The sequence below is a fragment of the Corvus hawaiiensis genome, chromosome 3 (assembly GCF_020740725.1).
Source record: "Corvus hawaiiensis isolate bCorHaw1 chromosome 3, bCorHaw1.pri.cur, whole genome shotgun sequence".
NCBI lineage: Eukaryota > Metazoa > Chordata > Aves > Passeriformes > Corvidae > Corvus > Corvus hawaiiensis.
In genome coordinates this window covers 5708295-5726097 of record NC_063215.1, presented here as the reverse complement: position 1 = coordinate 5726097, position 17803 = coordinate 5708295, and the positions used below count along the sequence as shown (strand labels likewise).

General features: G+C 42.9%; 1 protein-coding gene across 5 annotated transcripts in view; it reads right to left on the bottom strand.

The window, feature by feature from the left end:
* The window catches only part of RUNX2 (RUNX family transcription factor 2), a 215991-nt gene that overhangs the window by 65096 nt on the left and 133092 nt on the right, over nucleotides 1-17803 (bottom strand). For 3 of the 5 annotated variants that reach the window (XM_048297270.1, XM_048297273.1, XM_048297267.1), the window contains exon 7: nucleotides 1858-2628. The exons of the other annotated variants lie outside the window; for them this stretch is intronic. In XM_048297270.1, the coding sequence (XP_048153227.1) occupies nucleotides 2150-2628 (479 nt within the window). In that variant the 3' untranslated portion in view covers nucleotides 1858-2149. Of the gene's footprint in view, nucleotides 1-1857; nucleotides 2629-17803 lie in introns of those variants that run through there. 5 annotated transcript variants of the gene reach the window in all.

The following is a 17803-nucleotide window of genomic DNA, read 5'->3' as shown; positions in this document are numbered from 1 at the left end:
GAATGGAAGGAAGGAGCTTTGGCCAAGCCCACAGGCACGTGCTGAACATCCCACTAAGCCAGGCTTAACACCTGCCTGGGGAGAGCATGGGGAGGATGGCTCAGCTCCCACCACATCCAGCAGATGCTATGTTACCTCCCTGCTTGCCATGGCAGCCCTGGGCTGGGCAAAACTGGGGCCTCTCTGGGGGGTAGTTTGGCCACAGACAGGTTGGGGTTTGTGTGCAACCTGCTCTCCTTGTATCACACCTGGGAGCCCCAGGGTGGCTTTGAAGGTGAGTTTATGTCTTCAGCGTGGGCAGAGGTGAGTTTTGCAGCCCTTGTGCTTGTTTCTCTAACACAGCAACAGCCACATCAGCTTTAGAGCCACCACCGCATCCACATGGCTCCCGCATTTAATGCTAATGGGTGGTGACTCGCTACCAGGCAGTTTCTGTCTCAAGTTTGAAACCTTTTAATTCCACCAAGTGGGCTGAAATTGCAAGGGGAGGGGAAAATGTTTCACCATTTCTCCCTTAATCCCATTTCTGAGATATTTAACACGTCATCATTTGCAAAATACGGGCTTTGAAATGGTTTTGATTTTTCTTTGGGAAAAAAAAAAACCCTGTCGACATCCAAATTATGCTGTCAAAATAGACTATTTTAAAAATGAATCTTTTCAAATTTTGAAGTTCTGAGAAAAATCCTTGGAGAAGAAGAAATTAGGGGAAGGGTGGAAAGTATTTCATCCTTCCTACCATTTTTCCAGTGTCTCCACAACTACTGATTAAAAGGCAAGACTGTGTTGAAGGCAACCAGACAGCTAATAAAAATATTTTAAACACAATATTTCCTTCATAAGTTATATAAAAAGATCCTACATCCAAAATCATTTGATGTGGATGCATTTGGGTTGGGTTTGTTGTTTTTAAGTCACATTGTAAACTGGTTCACACTGGAACTGCTTTTCAGAGTTCAGGGTAAAGGTCTGAGGTTTACACTATTGCAGAAATGTAAAAAGTAAAAAAAAAAAATAAAACAAAAAACACTTTTAGAGACCGAAGTCAATATATCATTACATTAAGAAACGTTTAAAGGGTCCAGATGTCATTAAATAATTATAAATATTCTTTTAAAGTTATATGATGATTCATGTTAGCAAGCAACCTCAAATTTTACACATTTATAATTTAAAAAAAAATAAAAAAAGAACATAGCCGAACACAAATACTATGTATACCATTTTGGCTCTAGTAATATATATTGCCATTCTCATATTTTGCATAAGTAATAACATTTTGTTTTTTTGTTTTACAAGGTTTTGGTTGTTATTTTTGGTTTTTGGCTAATCGAAGGCAAAACGAACGGATACAAAAGCAAAAAGAAAACCCCGGGGTTGGCTCACCTAACTTGAAAACTCATTCTCTTTAAGAACCCAAAAACAAACCAAAAAAGCAATGAACACAGAGAAATTCCAACCATTATCCGCAGCAAGGCTCGGACAGAATATTTTGGGACAGCTGTTTTCATCTGAATGGATCATAGCAAAATGGAAGCAACTTGCTCTTTGTTTTCCTTTTTATGTGCGCCAATACAAACCAGGTGAATTGCACTACAGGTGTGGAGAGGGTCCCATACGTTGTATGATTGCAACTGTATCTGGAGTTCATGGTTAGTTTTGGTTTTTTATTAAAATAAAAGGGAATGCAGCCTTTGCCTTGCATCACCATGTTTCTCCTGATAGCCGGGGAGTCCGTTCTCTCCTCGTTGGCAAAAGTACTCACTAGTTATTACAAAACTCTAGGAAAAAAAAAAAAGAAGGAAAGAATTCCAAAAAAAAAAAAGAGGGGGTGATTTTTGTGTGTGTGTGTGTGTATGTGTGTAGAAAGTACATTTTAAATATAAAACAAGGTAAAATGGTTCCAAGGGGAAAAAAAAGAAAATATGTGCTTTGATTCACATAATCTGAAACATGGGTTGTGGTGTGTTGGTAACTCTTGTGTTATTTATGGCCATTATCATCCCATCTACACAGTCGCACATATTGGTAAAATCTGGTGTTTTTAAAAAAAATAAAACAAAAACCAGGCACTTCGTAGTTAGTCGACCGTTTGGTGGTTTGGTTTTTTTTTTGGCTTGCGGAGGTTGGGCCGGCTACGGAAGAAATCTCAGTACGGCCTCCAAACAGACTCATCCATCCTGCCACTAGAATTCAAGACGGTTGGGGAGCTGCTGTGGCTGCCATCCGCCTCCACCCCGTCACTCTGGGTGGGCAAGTTAGGGTTTAGCAGCGTGCTGCCGTTGGACGTGGTGGTGCACGGCGGGAGCATCCTGGAAGGGGAGCGGTCCCCTCCCGGCACCATGGGGAACTGGTATGATCCTGATGAAGTGCCATAGTAGAGATATGGAGTGCTGCTGGTCTGGAAAGGTCCACTTTGGTTTTGGGAAGAGCCGGGGTAGGGTGGTGGTAGGTAGGTGTGGTAGTGAGTGGTTGCGGACATACCCAGTGACATGCCTGAGGTGACTGGCGGTGTATAGGTAAAGGTGGCTGGATAGTGCATTCGTGGGTTGGAGAAGCGGCTCTCAGTGAGGGATGAAATGCTTGTGAACTGCCTGGGATCTGAAAATGGGCCCAGCTCTGAAGCACCTAAAAAATTATAACAAAAGACGGGGGAAAACAATTCTGTAAATACCATTTTTTGTATCACGTGACGATAGAATTTTATTTTTCTAAGATAACCCACTTCTTTTGGCCCCCAAGAGAACAGCAGATCATATCAAGCAATACATTGCAAGGAACAGTGTTATACATCTATCTTTTAGAAGCGCTGGGCCAAACTCATCCCTGGTCTAACTCCACTGATGCCAATGGAGGGAGCAGCATTGCCAACCTGAAGTGTTCAAAGGTCATGAGTCAGGTTAGGAAAAAAAAAATCTCAAAAATCAAGAGATTGAAAAAGAGCCAAAAAAACAAAGGGAAAAAAAGATGTCTAAAATCAAGAGAGTAAAAAAGAGCCAAAAAAAGAAAGGTGGACTTGGAGTTGATTTGCCTTCCAGTTTCAGAGTTTTGAGGGTTGTGTGTCTCTGTTTTTTTTCTAGAGCCTCTTGAGAAACTCAGGACTGGTTGCACATGAAAGCTGAGATTCCCACCTCAGCACAGGCTGTCAGGAGCTGGGATTTCCAGAAAAGCAGAAATCTCTGTGCAACTTGTAATAAATCTCCAAGAGCTGGCAACATCGAGTTAACTGCACCACTGACACCAGGGGAGTTACACTGGGGGAGACTAAGACCCACTTCTTGCTTTAAATCAATTTATTTAGGTGAGAATCCACTCAGCTGATTCCTTTGGCTAAAAAACACTGTTTGCTCATCCGAAGGACCTACAAGGCCATTGAGCTGATAGCAAAGATGCAGATTTTACTCTTCAGAGCAGTCGATGGAAAATTACAAGCCCAACACTCTTTTGGCCATTGAAAAAGAATTTGTTTTCATATGTAGTCTCTGCAGTCTGGTTGAAAAAAAAAAGACCACACAGTTTATGACTACTGTGAACGTCTGGATGGTAACACTATGAATTGGAGTCTAACGCAAAACAGGGATGGGTAAACTCATTTTGCCTAATTTCTAATCCCACATCAAACACCCAAAGCTTTGGAGCAGAACTGGAAAGCAAACCTTAGCTTGGTGATGTGCTTAGGAGACTGTGGGATGGACAGGAGTAGAAGACAAAGATGGTGAAATCTTGTACTGAGAGCCAGAAGAGTGGAAAACAAAGAGGGTGTGGGAAAAGGACAGGGGAAAAGAGGGAAAGCCTAATGAAGAAGTACAGAGTAGGAGGAGGCAAATGCGATGGCCAGTATGCAGCAGACACATATACAGATATTTATAGAGAGCTGGAAAGAGCAAGGTACAAATAAAAGGGGAAAATTATGAAATCAAATGGACCCTCCCTGCACTTCCCAGCTGACACTCCTACAGCTTTACAGCCCTTCAGATCCAAGGGTTCACTCACCTCTTTGTCAGTCTGCTGAATCTGACTTAAGGGAAAATACGGCATCTTCTAGATGCCAAACTGACATGCTAAACACTGAAACACTCTGTGTATCCTCAGTTTAAGACGAAGCAATGATTTTCCTTGCAGACAGGCTTCAGATCTGACCTGCTGACATTGCTGTGTAAAAGGAAGGTCTCTCCAGCCCTTCTGTTCCTTGTCCACTCTGCTATAAGCAACAGACTCAACAGCCCCTGCCACCTTGTGTGGCACATTTTGGGATTTAGATCACTATTCTCGCTTGTTCTCCCAGGTCAGTGAACTCATGCCTACAATGATATCTAAAAGCAGCAGCAGGGCAAAGCTCAGGCACAGTTTGGGTTCAGGCTGGAGGACCTGGGCCACACCCAGTCAAGCCTCCAAATCAGCCTGAAACCTAGGGGTTACAATACTCCATCTCTACCAATATTGAGCACAGAGCTTTAAGTGGGCAGTAAAAGCCCATTCTAAACTCTGATGACAATGTGATTACTATTGTCTTTATCTGGGACTGAATCAGTGACCTACAGGTGAATGGGTCTGTCTCCATCATCAACCCCTCCAACCGCAGCACCCTGGAATGTAATATAACTTGTACCTTTACAGCAAACACTCTACTGCTTAATGCAACTTCTTTCATTCCCAACTGCAAACAATAGCCAGAGGCAATACCACCCAGATTCAAAGCTGTAATTTTGGAACACTATCCTTTATATTGTGAACAGGTCTGATATATATCTGGAAATATAAGGTTAGAACATAATTTCCTCAGCTGCTCAAAATACTGACTTTCAATCTGCTACTGCTTATTCTCTTTTTTTTTTTTTATTTATTGTTATTGCAACTCTCCCAGCATGAACAGAGTTGCTCTTAGTTTACCCTGATAGAAGCTAAACAAGACTTTTACAATCAAAGGTGGAATTGATGTCAGCGTACAGGTGTAGAAAAATATCGGTATTTTCGGTTTCTTTGCAACCAATATTTTTTCCTTAATACAAAGCTCTCCACACAGTTTTACACATTAAAAGGCAATCTCCCTTTCAGAGCTAGATCCAAATATTATCTGCATGGGTGCTGCCAAGAGATCATGTCTGTGTGGAATGACTGGGAATATGCACACCACACATAGGCAACTCAAATGTGGGGCTGCAGATCTCCTTATGTACCCTAGTAAATCCACACTCATTTGTTTTTGCTGTTGCTTGTAAAGCACAATCCTATTTACCCAAAGGCCAAACAACCATAACCCTGTCTTATCTCACTCATGGCTGTGCCTGCACAGCTCCTGCACACTCACTTCTTCAACTCCCCTTTTGCCCAAGTGCCTTTTGCTGTCTCCATAACTCCCTGCACACGGCTGTGATTTGTTCCCAGCCTTATTGGATCTCCATTGTGTAAAAATATTTTTAAAGATCAGAAAAAGTTCTCTGAGATGCCTGTTCTAAAGTCTCATTTCTAAGGGAAACGTACTAAAAAGTCAGCTCTAAACCTCAGCTTCTTGCCACCCTCAATGCTGTTCAATCTTGCTGATGCATTTTCACCCTCCTCCTCCTCCTTTCTCTGTGCTACCTCCTTATGTTAAGGTTGATTTTGCTTCTAACTTGGAAATCCCAGATGCCTGTTCATTTATACATGTTTAGCTCTGTGCTGGGCTGGGAAGATAAATAGTCCTACCAGGTATGGCACCCATCTTGTATATCTAGCAGTGCACAAACAGTGATGTGGATCAGCAATATAGTAACATGACAGTGCAAGTGTACAATTCATTATATAATAATTATAATATTATAATAATTTATTTATTCCTCTCCCCAGGAGGATTAAAAAATTATGCTAATTTTTCCTCCGTCAGAGCAAGAAAACCATTTGCATCTGTGAATTCCCACTCTCGCGATAGCTCGCACTAAATGGGTGAAGCACAGACCCTCTGCCCTATGTTGTGGCCACCACATTGCAAGACAACACTTGTATAAAGAGAAGAGACTTTATTTTGTGCCACCAGAAAGAGAGACATGCCAAAGAGCACAGTAAGTGGTCTTCTCCCATGTAGTCTCATCAGCTGACTGGGCTTAACAATAACAAATAAAATTTTAAAAGGTGTATTTTTGAAAAAAACCAAAACACTTTACATCTGAATGAGTCCAGGTTAAACTATTTTTAAATTTTCCAGGTAGATTCCTCCCTAACATAGCCCAGCACTCCAGTTTTCTGAGACCTATATGTTTAGAACAGAAAAGTGGTCGTGTTAATATGCCAATATATATGCTAACATCCCAGATTCAAGAATACTGCTCCAGTGTGTTTCATATTTAGAATAAGAACAATTAAAATTCCATGTGGTTTCACTTATTTTGATGCAGAAGCCTCATTAAAAACCCTAGATCTGGGCATTTGCCAGCAGCCAGCTCAAATAATTTTGCATTTGTGCTTAAAACCCAATTTTACCTGTTGCAGCTTTGCAGCTCTACCATTTACAGCTGCCTGTGTGCCATGATCATTTCTCTTTTGCAGTTTACAGATGCCAGCTAGTGCCAATTAATGCTCAGGTCTCAATCAATAAGCTGTGCTTGTGGTTTGCAGAAAATCAGGCAACAAATTTCTGTCAGGTTTACAGCACTTTGGCCAATTGTTCCCAATTATTAAAGATCATAATGTACTGTGGACAGATTAACTCCTTGTAGGTACAGCCAGCTGACATCTACTTTAAAGAGTTACAGGATATTTTTTATAGCTTAAAAATATTGCAATTTGTTTCGTTATTTAATGCTATAACATTAACAAAAAAAGTCCCCTTGGCTTATTGCATATGTTTCATAGGGAAATTTCTAGCCCATCAAGTCAATGCAGAATTGTTTGATGCATGAAACCAGAGTGATGCTGTATTCACTGAACAGTCTGTCTCAAGGAAATTCAGCAACTTAAATTTATTTACCAGTAGCTAAATGATTCCCTTGTGTTTTGGGGAACTTCAGTGTTAAGACATTTGCTGTAGTTGAAACTAGATTTGGTGGGGTTTTGTTCAACAGTTCAATTCAGGCTGGGACATTGTACTAATTGACCTATTAAAATTGTTTTTTCCTTCCCCAACATCTATGTCTCTGAATTATAAGTGCAGCCTGGATTACTTACAGCTGATAATATCGCCTTGGATGAAACATGCCACACACTTCACATGATGAGATGATTTCAGTCTCTTACAGCTTTGCCAAACTTTAAACGTTCTGGCTCAAATTGTCCATGCTGGGCGTCTGTCTCAGGCTAAATTTTGATTTATGCATTTATTTGTTTTTAAAATTTCAGCTGAAATTCTTCTGCTGGGAAAAATATATTGTTTTACCAATCTTAAACTCTGAGGAGCCTTCCTTTGAAAAGCTGTACCAGTTCCATGCTTTGAAGTAAGGACTTGAACTTTGGAATAGGAGTGGTTTTTGTGTGAGAGATGTTGCCATGAAAATCCAGCCAAATATGAACAAATCATAAGCACTCTGACTAAAAATGGGCAGAAGAGTCTGTGGCCCTACAAAGACACTTGTCTAGAGACTAGAATGAAATCCAGGAGTCACAAATCCTAGCATTTTTTGTGCAAGCATTGCTAAAACACAGGGACATTGCCACCTGTCCCCAAGCCAGCCTAAAAAAGGATCAGTCCATCGATGGCTCCATTCTTTGGGATGGCAGAGCCTGAGCGAAAGGAGACCATGTGGGTGTTCATATAATATCGCAAAGTAAAATTTGGGAACATGGGGTTATTTGGGGTTTGATATTTTTAGAAATCTGAGAAACTATAAACACAACCGGAGGCAAACAAGGGGATATTATTAAGGTTACCATGTGAAGAGTGAGAAACTTTGGAAACACCAGCATTCAAGTTATTTCTCCAAATGCACTATGACAAAGCATTCAGCTACACAAGATGCTATTCCTTTCTTATTAACCTGCCCAAGCTGGCCACCTCAGGAGATATATCCGAGTTGAGGAATAGAGAAGACCATTGTCTGTACATCCCCCAGATCCACTGCTCCAAGAAATCAGAAGGGGTGAAGTGAGCAAGGCGAGAGAGACCTAATTATTTTATATGGATTTTATATGTATTTGTGCCACATGGCTCCTACATGACTCAATTGAAATGTCTCCAAATCCCATTTTCACTTCCCTCATTTTCTGTGTGCAGCAAAGATGTTGGCTTCTGATTTGCACGTGTGCTAAATACTCCCAGCTGCAGCTGAAGCCAATGGGATCACAGGTCTGAACATAAGGCTACAGACAGAACAGAAATTGTGCTGTAGGTGACACAGAGACGGTGCACTGAACGACACGAGACCTTAGGGTCAGTCTCATTTCTCTTTCTAAAGTGGATCCTTTTTTTTTTGGGATATTGCACTGCAGTGAACTGTACACAAATGCTATGGCAGAAATATTAGAGAAAAGCCAAGCAAGAAATTAAGGATTCCTTCTTCAGAGCAGCACTTAATGCTCTGCAATAAGCAAGGCCTGAGGAAATGCAAAGAACAAGAAGCAAAATATTGAAGAGCTGCTCATTAAGTTAGCACTGTCCATCCTGTGCACTGAATGAGACAGGAATCCCGTGGGAAAAGTATCATGTGATCCTGTAATTAAAATTTGTAATATAATGCATAAGCAGAATGAGGCTGATTTAAAGTTGCACAGGCAATGTTGGTACTGAAATTTTCTAATTTCTGAGCTCCTGGTTTCGCCAGTCTTAAGGATTCTTTGCAGTGTGTTTTAATGGGGTGGTGATTATTTTCTAGCTGGATCTCTTTGGGTTTTCCCCCAGCATCCTTCTGTATCAGGGGGACAGTGTTACTTAGCTCTTCATTTTGTTAAATTCTTGTTCCCTGTGTCTGCTAATAAGTGTTTATTGAATCACACACAGCATGATCTTTCTTCTTTCTTCCAGGCAAGCCTTTGGCTGTCCAAAGCTGCTGTTCCACCTTCCCTCTGTATGCCACTGTAGAATGGAGCCTGGGACAGCAATTCCTAGGGATCCCAAAACACCTCCTCCTGTATCTAATCCTCACTGTACATATTAAGTCCTGATCCCACAACCTGCGCTGGTGCTGGCGCTCAGCTTCGGGCCGGACCTCAGGGACATTCCTCCCACACATCTAGCAGTGAGTGTCTACGTGCTGGGAGGGCCACGCAGCACCACAGAAATAATGCACTGGGTTTCTCCCTCTCTGGTTTACTTTCCGGATGAGCATGTGTCATCTGGATGTTTGGAACAATTTATCATAGATAATGGTATGTTTTGAAATGGTCTTTTCCCTCCCTTTAGTTCAGAAGAAAAGAAAAAGTAAAAAAGCATTTGACATTATTTTTTTTTCTCAATTCCCCCGCCCCAGCTCACCCCAAGAAGGTCTCCTGGCAAACAATAGCTGCAGAAAAGGCGTGAACTGGTGCCCCCTCCTCTTTTCTTCACCTCAACAAGGTGTTAACTTCAAGGCCTAGCTGGGACCATTTAAACTGCAACATTATTAAGCACAGCAGTCTCACAAAAGTCAGAGGGAGGAAGGAACACTTTAACCCTTTCAGAGCCTTACACACAACAGGCAAGACCATAATTCCAGTGCATCCCTTCTCACAGTCCCTCAGTACCCCAGTTCACACGATAAACTGCACACTGGTGCCTCCTGGTATTTAGGTAACAGGTCTTTGGCACCTAAAATACCACGGATTAATTTGCAGATAGATGTTTTCACTGAATTTATGGCACTGCACCTAAGCCCTTTGCTGGGAGAAACACCCCATAAATAACATAGTTAGCAGTGACCATTAAAGTAACAGTTGTGCAAATAAAGGAGAGCATTTCTCAAGCAGAGATATTATATTGCTTAACAGCAAAATTGGGGTCTCTTTGCATTTCTTCAGCCCGGGCTCTGTCATTACCTGTCCTGCTCTCTCAATCGGACTTTTCTGCTGCATTAAGCTGCTTTCCTTCTAAGGCACTGAGGTCTTGCTGGGTGACATTACACGCTAAAACACAAGTGGCTGCTCACCGCACCCCCAGAGACAGCTCATCTAAAATTTAGGGAATATCAACAGGTAGAAAAATGTAGAAACCAACCCCTCCTAGATGGACTGTTGGGAACAGAAATGAAGCTGTGGAAGCTTCAGCCATCACAGTCTCATTTATAGACGTTGCCTCACTTATACAGGATTCATAATCTTTCCTAATGAGAACCACAGGAGGGGGACAAATGGTCACATTACAGAAATAGGTCCTGGGCTGGTGGTTATGACCTACCACCCGTGGATGCCTGTTGACCTGGTGTGATGGGGAGCCTCTGAACTTCTCAGCCTTTGCTATCTTATCTCAGTGACTCCAGTCTGGAGCTGTCACGGGTGATAGGGGTGTAAAGGAACTGGCAGTGTATCAAAAGCCCCCTGCTTGTTTAAAGTCTCAGGCCATCTACGAGCTACATGGGAACCAAAAAGTAAATAAAGTTTCCTGGAAATAAGTCCAGGAGCTCTGCAACACCACATGGCACAAATACACACACAGGAGCGCAGTGCTCTCCCTTCACTTTTCCCCAACTTTTCCTGCTTGAATTTTAGCTGTCACTGCTTTTCGCCAGCCGAAAGGCATCAGCAGGAACACTTGAGGCTTTTCTTGGAGAACAACCTCAGACTTTTGTATACAGCAAGGGGGTGAAACCGCAGGGCTGCGGAGCAGGCACGGTGATGGTGAGCAGAGGGGCAGGAATCCTGAATAAATCCAGTGAATGGGAAGATAATATACATCATGGCTCACAGGCTACTTTATTCCTTCTTTTGCTTTTTTTTCTTCTTTTCAGAAAAATGTGCCTTAACTGTCCAGTATAAATATTTGTTTCCAATGTTGTCATGAATTGTACTTTTCCACTGCATGCTACTAACTCAGAAATACCATCTGATCCTCAAGCAGACACAAAGGAACTATGTTTTGCAGGGACAGGGAAGGGGGGAAGCCCTTGGCATTGCTCTGTTATTTCACCCTTTAAACCCTTCCTTTTCCCTCCCCATCCAAATTCTCCTTTCGCATCTCATTCAGCTAATGGACATCTCTCCCGAGGACAGAGAATTCCTTGCTGGTTCTTGATTGAGAGTTTTTAAGAAGCCGGGAAGGAAGATATTCTTTGAAACTGGATCTACTGTAGGATGGGAGCCAGCACACAGGACACCGTGTCTTTCAGAGAGGGCCACACACAGTGCCACTCCAGTCATATGACTTCTCTGTCACATCCTGAAGCCATTTCCAGCTCGTGTGCGAGTTTGTACTCCCATTTAGAAAAGGATGGGATATATTGGGAACACACATATGGAAACACTTTCAGGGAATCAGTTTCCATGAAATCCATAATAAGCCAAGTGGCTTCAGATGTGGCAGTGTGCCTCAGATTAGCCAAAAAAAAAAAAAAAAAAAAGAAAAGAAAAAAAAAGGGAAAAAAAAAAGAGAGGGGAAAAAGAAGGAAAATTCTACCCTTTCAGTCCTTGTTTCAGTTTCAAGGGAGAAAAAAAAGAAAAAAAAGAAAATTAAAACCAACTAATGACTTATGGCTACCAAAACAGAGGGTCACAAAATAATACAAGAGCACTCCTCCTCCCCCAACTAAGGACACTGCTATCAGCATTCCTGCAGCTCCCAGAAAGCTCTTCTGGCATCTGCCAAGCTCACATGGGATCGGCAGAGCCATGGCCCTGCCTGTGCCAGCCTGTGTGGGTTGGGCAGGTGCCCACTGTCTGGTAACCTGTGCGAGCAATTTTTTCCTTCCCTTACAAATTTTCCTTCCTTTCCTTTCCTTCCTGCTCTTCCAAAAACTGCAACTTGGTGCTAAACTGTCCATTTAGTAAATCTCCCAGAAAATGCTGGATTCAGGAGGGGATGGGGTTGGCTGTACCCAGGCCATACTAAAAGCAGGGTCTATGGTGGGATGGTGTATTTGGTTTGCCAGGTGGTGGATATCACCTGCCTGCTGTGCTTGGAACTAGAGCTCAGGAGCAACTCCCAGGTGCCCTCACTGATGGGTACCAAAGATCAGGAACAATCCTGAACAGCACAGAAAAGGACTGGAGGCCACCTCAGTGCCAGGCAGGAGGGAAGAACCCAGCTCATCTGAGCTACTGTGGTGCTGGAATAATCTTTGCATGGCTGAGGAAGTGGGAAGAAGTACGGATCAAGTGGCAGGAGTTCAAATGGGAACTGGAGAGATGCTATGTGCATCTCTGCGACAGCTACCTGCCTTTTTATCACGGGAAAATAACCAGGAATTTGGCTGCTAATTGGGGCTGTATCCTACAAACCCTACTTTTCCTGACAAACAAATGACTCCACAAATTGTCCCTCTGTTTCCAATAGGGTTATTTGTGGTAGGAGGGACCACCCAACATGAGAGGATCAGGCCCTCCACTCCCTCACTCTGCCGCTTGCTTCAACCTTCCACAGCCAAATCTGAGCACAAAAAAAGACCCACGAACTGCAAAGGCTTTTCCTCACTGCTGCTGGAAAAGCCCTGGACTAGAACGGCTGTGGAAAGGTCTCGTGTGCTATTAATACGATGCTCCTCCTGGCTTCCGCTGCCGAAATGGGGATTTGCCATTTCTTTCTCAGGCTGGCTCTTTCCACTCAAGCCCCGGCACAGTAACTAACTGAAAACTTCTGCATCAAGGAGAAGGTCTCTTTTAAAGTTTGGCTTGGCTTTGCTTTCAAAGGGTTGTCTGTATATTTTAGAATATGTAGAACTTGCCTTTGATTTAAACCTTGCTCTTAACAATAGACAAGAGACTATTTCTCTACTGAGCGATTTAAACAAAAACAAACATATTTTGGTTACTCGGCCTTGTTCTCAAAACACTCTGTTTTCTTTTTTTCCCAGAGAAAAATCAAACCCTACAAATCGTTGCACTTCTGGCCAAAAAAACTTAAATTCACAAATGTAGATAATCCATTTTTTTTTCCCTGAACAATATTGTACACAGAGAAAGAAGAGCACCTCCCCCGCCCCCAGACATCCATAAAACATGAAACCCCCTCATCTAAACAATTAAAACCATACTTTTCTCCTCCAAAATAATGTCTCCCTTCAAAGAACATTTTCAGCCTTGGTCCCTGTCCACAAGCAGGGCCATGATGTTGATTTTTAATCCTCCCCGGCACGAAGTCCCGTGTCCCCAGAGGGTAAACAGCCGCACCTCGTCCTGCGGAGGCAGCGGAAAGCGCTGCTTGTGTTCGGAGCCGGGGCTGTGCAGGAGCAGCCGCTCCGACGGGATGAGGGCACTTGGCCCATGGAACTTCTGACTACTGGAGAAAGAAGAGGGGAGATACCAGGGTGGCATTTCCATCTTAGGTTAAGGATTTTAGCAGCAGGCGCAACAATGCTGTTGGAGTGAAAGCAGCGGAAAATAACTCACCCAGCGATGGCCAGAGTTTTTTCCCTTACAGTGAGAACACGTTTCCCCCAAGTAACACAAACAATAGTAACATTGGGCCCTGTGATAAAATGGTCAAACATGTCAGCGTGACTCAAGACCCGCTGTCCAAGGAAATTTGAGGAGGCTCAGGGTGAGAGGGAGCCCTGTGGGGAGAGCCATGGGTGAACACCAAGCCAAATTCTGCTCCCATGTCATGGGGCAGAGTGAGAACAGCTCGGGGATGTCACAACCCTTGGCCTGGCAGGAGTGAAGCTGTGGCTCTCAAGCCACAGAGCAGGACTTGCCACCATCACTGTGAGCTTCAGGAAGATGGAGGAAAACCTTGCACAGAACTGCTGGGTTGTTTTCACTGGAGCTCCTGCTCTCATAGCTAAGAGTCAAAAATACTGAGTGGTGTAAAGACCTACAGAGGTTTTCAGTGCATGGATTTAGGCTCTCAGTGCCTGTTTATATATCAAGCTGCCACAAAATTCAGAAGAACACAGCTAAACATAGCTGTAAAGCAGGGCTAGAGGCACTGTGTCCCTTCTTATATTCACTTTAGCAACTTACAATTTTCAATCTAATTTAATAAAAGCTGTGTAAATCCCTCTGTATATTTTTTTTCATTACTTTCAGACCTAACCTGAGCTTCCTACTAAGTTAAGGCAAACTACTGTAAGCAAAGTTTCAATCCATTATAAGATGGTCTACACAGCATACCCATTCATCAGCTGAGCTAAAGCTTAAACCAGCCCAACTCTGAACACCTCTAAATAAATGCTTCTTCTCCATGGTGTAAAGTCTGAATATGGGTTTTATCCTCCCAGGAAGGTGGTGATGAGAAAAAGAAACAGACTTGAGTCTGTAACAGCTCACATCATAAACATACTCGAGGCTGTTTGATGTACAGCCTCTTAGGTTATACCACCAGCATCTCTTTAGACCATCAACAGAGATTTATCTCAGATATAGTATCTTGGAGTTTAAGTTCAGATTATCAGTAGTAATTAGAAATAGAAAGCCCACTTAACCATTAAAGCTGTTACAAGGGAAAATGTGATACAATGCTTTCTGGCTTTTGCTATTGATTTATTTTGTGAATCTGGGCAAATAATTTGATTTTTCCTGTGTAAATTGGCTTACTATACAATGGATATTTCAATACTTTGTGTTAGCCAAGTGACAAAATTAGTAGTACAGTTTAGAAAATACTGTGAAATCCTTTGTTGGAAAATGTTGTAAAGTTACAGACATTAAAGGTACAACCCAACAGACATTTTTTTAGAAGCTATTCAATGGGTGAAGACACAGAAAAAGTGGAAGTCAGACAAAGACTTGAAATAAATTTTCAGATGTGATCCCAATTTCTGAGATAAAAAAGATGCATATAAAGTCAGCCTGAATTATCACCTTCAGTTGTCTTCATCTGCTTGAGAAAGCAGCAGCAGAATTGCTTTAAACCAAACCTCCAGCGCATCTGCAGTGCAGGCTGGTGAGAACAGGAGCTGGCCTGGCTGAGCACCAGGTGCCGGCTCCAGCCCCACCGCGGCTGGAATGGCTTCCTCCATGGGCAAGCAGCCTGTCCAAAAAACAGCTCCAAACCAGTCTGGCCCACCTACGTGGGCCAGGCCAAATGAGGAACTGGTTGGGTTTGGACTACCCTTAAACCCAGCTTCCTATCTAATTTTGGAATCGAATACAGTGGCTCCCAATTCAACTCTGCTGCTGCTTAGATCCTCCCTATGCTCCTCTTCACCCATAAAAAAGAAAACAACATGGGTTGGCTTTTAGCAGGAATCAAAATGAAAACAAGAACAAAAAATCCCTTTAGAGGGAGATATTTGAGAGAGGAAGAGGGAAGAAAGGGGGAAGAGAGGTGCCTTTTTCCCATTGCCAGGATTCCTCTGTGGCTCCTCCGGCCATGCCAGCATCCACATCACAGTTCCCGGGGACTTCCTCTGAGCAGCTTCTGTGAGATGGCTCTTCCAATGAGCCATTTCATCTTGGTCTTATGTTGTGGAGATTTAGGGTCAGCAGCCCTCGTGGTGTTTTTGAGGCGCTTGCTTCGCTTCCTATTTGGCCAGCCAGTCACCTTTGCAGAAGGTCTATTTTTCGGTGGTCCGTCCCTAGACTGGATCCCATGCCTTGCAATTTTCACCCTTGAGGGTATCTAAAGGTTTATGATTTTTTTCACAGATGTCTCTATACTTTCCCTCTTTCAAGACTGACAAACCCTATCCGGTTCTAGTCTTTTAACTGCACTCAAATTAGCTATTTCAACTTTAATTAATTTTTTTGGCTGGGATGCCTTCTTTGGGACATAGTTTTATTTTTGTTTTCAGTGGCAACAACACACATAACTAGCTGGCTCCACTCAACAGGAATGATCTGCAGATGTTTGATCCTATTTCTCTACACAGGAGCACAGATCATATGATCTCACAAGGTCCCTGTCAGTCCTATAAGACTATGACACTACAGATCCATAGGAAATATAATTGATCCAGCAGCTCCTCTGGGGTAATTCCCGCCTACCTAAGTTTAAGCAGATTAACAGAGCTGTGTCAACAGATATTAAATACAGTGATCCAGATAGAAACCCACAGCAATACATATTCTGGTTTTGCACTTCAGGGGAACTGAGTGACCACTTTTGGCCAAGCTGAGAAGGTGATGGGTCCTGGATGGTCCCTTGGCCTAACCTGACCGACACCGTTTTCTTCTTATTACGAGCTGTGACAAGCAGCTTTGTCCTTTCTTTCCTGCTTGTCCTGAAGCCTGGAAGGAGGTGAAGAGCCACAGATCTACCTCAGTACCCTTCTTATAATTTCATTCTTGCACTGCCTTCTGACCCACACTCAGTACTACAGGGTCTAGTAAGACTGCAGCCACTTCTACCACCTCTCTGGTTCCCTTCATGTTATAATTTCCTCCTGTACTCCATTGCATATCTTGTAACCAGCTCTACTGTATCTAAGAGTGCAAATTCTTAGGGGACAGGCTGATTTCTCTTTTTTCCTTCTCCTCTTTTACTGTATAGTCCTTAGCACAAGGGGGGTGCGACCTCCAGACACCGTCACAATAAAAACACTGTCAGCAGCCTGCGGTGATTCCAGCAGAGGTCCATTAGCTATTCCCGAATATAACCATTACTTTGATCACTGAACTGCACCGCCTGCAGGAGCCAAACCTGGATGCTCCAGCTAAAGCCAAAAACCTCAACTGATGCTTTGACAAGGGGACTGATCTCCAGTTTGTAGAAATTTTTCAGTCCCGAGTTCAGATTTCAACACAACACAAAACATCATTTCAGTGCAAAATTAAATATGGCAAGCTGTGTTTTTACAGACATCTATCCAATAAAAATGATGTGCCTCATAGATTTGGTCCTGTACCTGTGCTTCAAACTGGTTTTCCAAGCAAGCCCATTGTGCAGCCTAATTATATAAACTTAACCAAGGTGGGCATACCTTTAGCTGCTGGCTTTATAATATTCTGCCAATTCTAAACAGTACCTGTTTAATAGGAAAGGGCATTAAAAAGCAATGATGCCTATGGATCAGACAGTGATAGCTCAGTGAAGCATTAAAAATAACAAGTGGAAACCACACGTGGCATCACTAGAGCTTGTGTAGGGGCTTTTCATCTCAGCTAAATGAAAGAGGCTTTGTGGGTGTTGCTCCTAACCTGAGCATACCACCTTTCACTGCTCACTGCCAGAGATTTGTGATGTTAAGAGATGGAAAGATTTCCATGAGATTCCCTACCTCTCAATTTTGCTTTCAGAATTGATCCTTGGTTTAAATCCTTCAGGCTGTTTTCTCTCCTGGTGCTCCCCTTCTCTCAGCATGGTTGCTCCTCTTTCTCACACAAGCTCAAGGAGGCTTCCTCTAGCTGCCTATCCCAGCAATCCCAAATTACAAAATAACATTACAGCAAACACTCATGGCTACCACAGGATGAAAGATCAAATGGATGATTAGAGAGACCTTTGGGAACGACTGGGAAGTTTGGAGATTACATGGCCCAGACAGGGCTGAGTATGCAGCACATGGACTCTTCTCCTCCTCCAAATATACCTTTAAACCACCACAAAATCCCCTGCATTAAGTGTATGATACCTCTTTTGCCAGAACTAAACTTCTTCACACAATGACAGCATTGCCTGATCCAAGTAATCCCAAGGGATTAACACAGTTTCAACTCTCTATTCGCAAATTTGCCTGTGGAATAATAAGGATTGTGGAGAGCAAAGAGGCTGCACTGGCTGGGTGTCTGCTCCCCAACGGGGCCACAGCATCAGCTCTGAGCTTTGCTTTTGACAGTGCAAATGCAAAATAAACCTGGGGGAAAAAACCCCCGCGACTATAGTTGTGTTTCT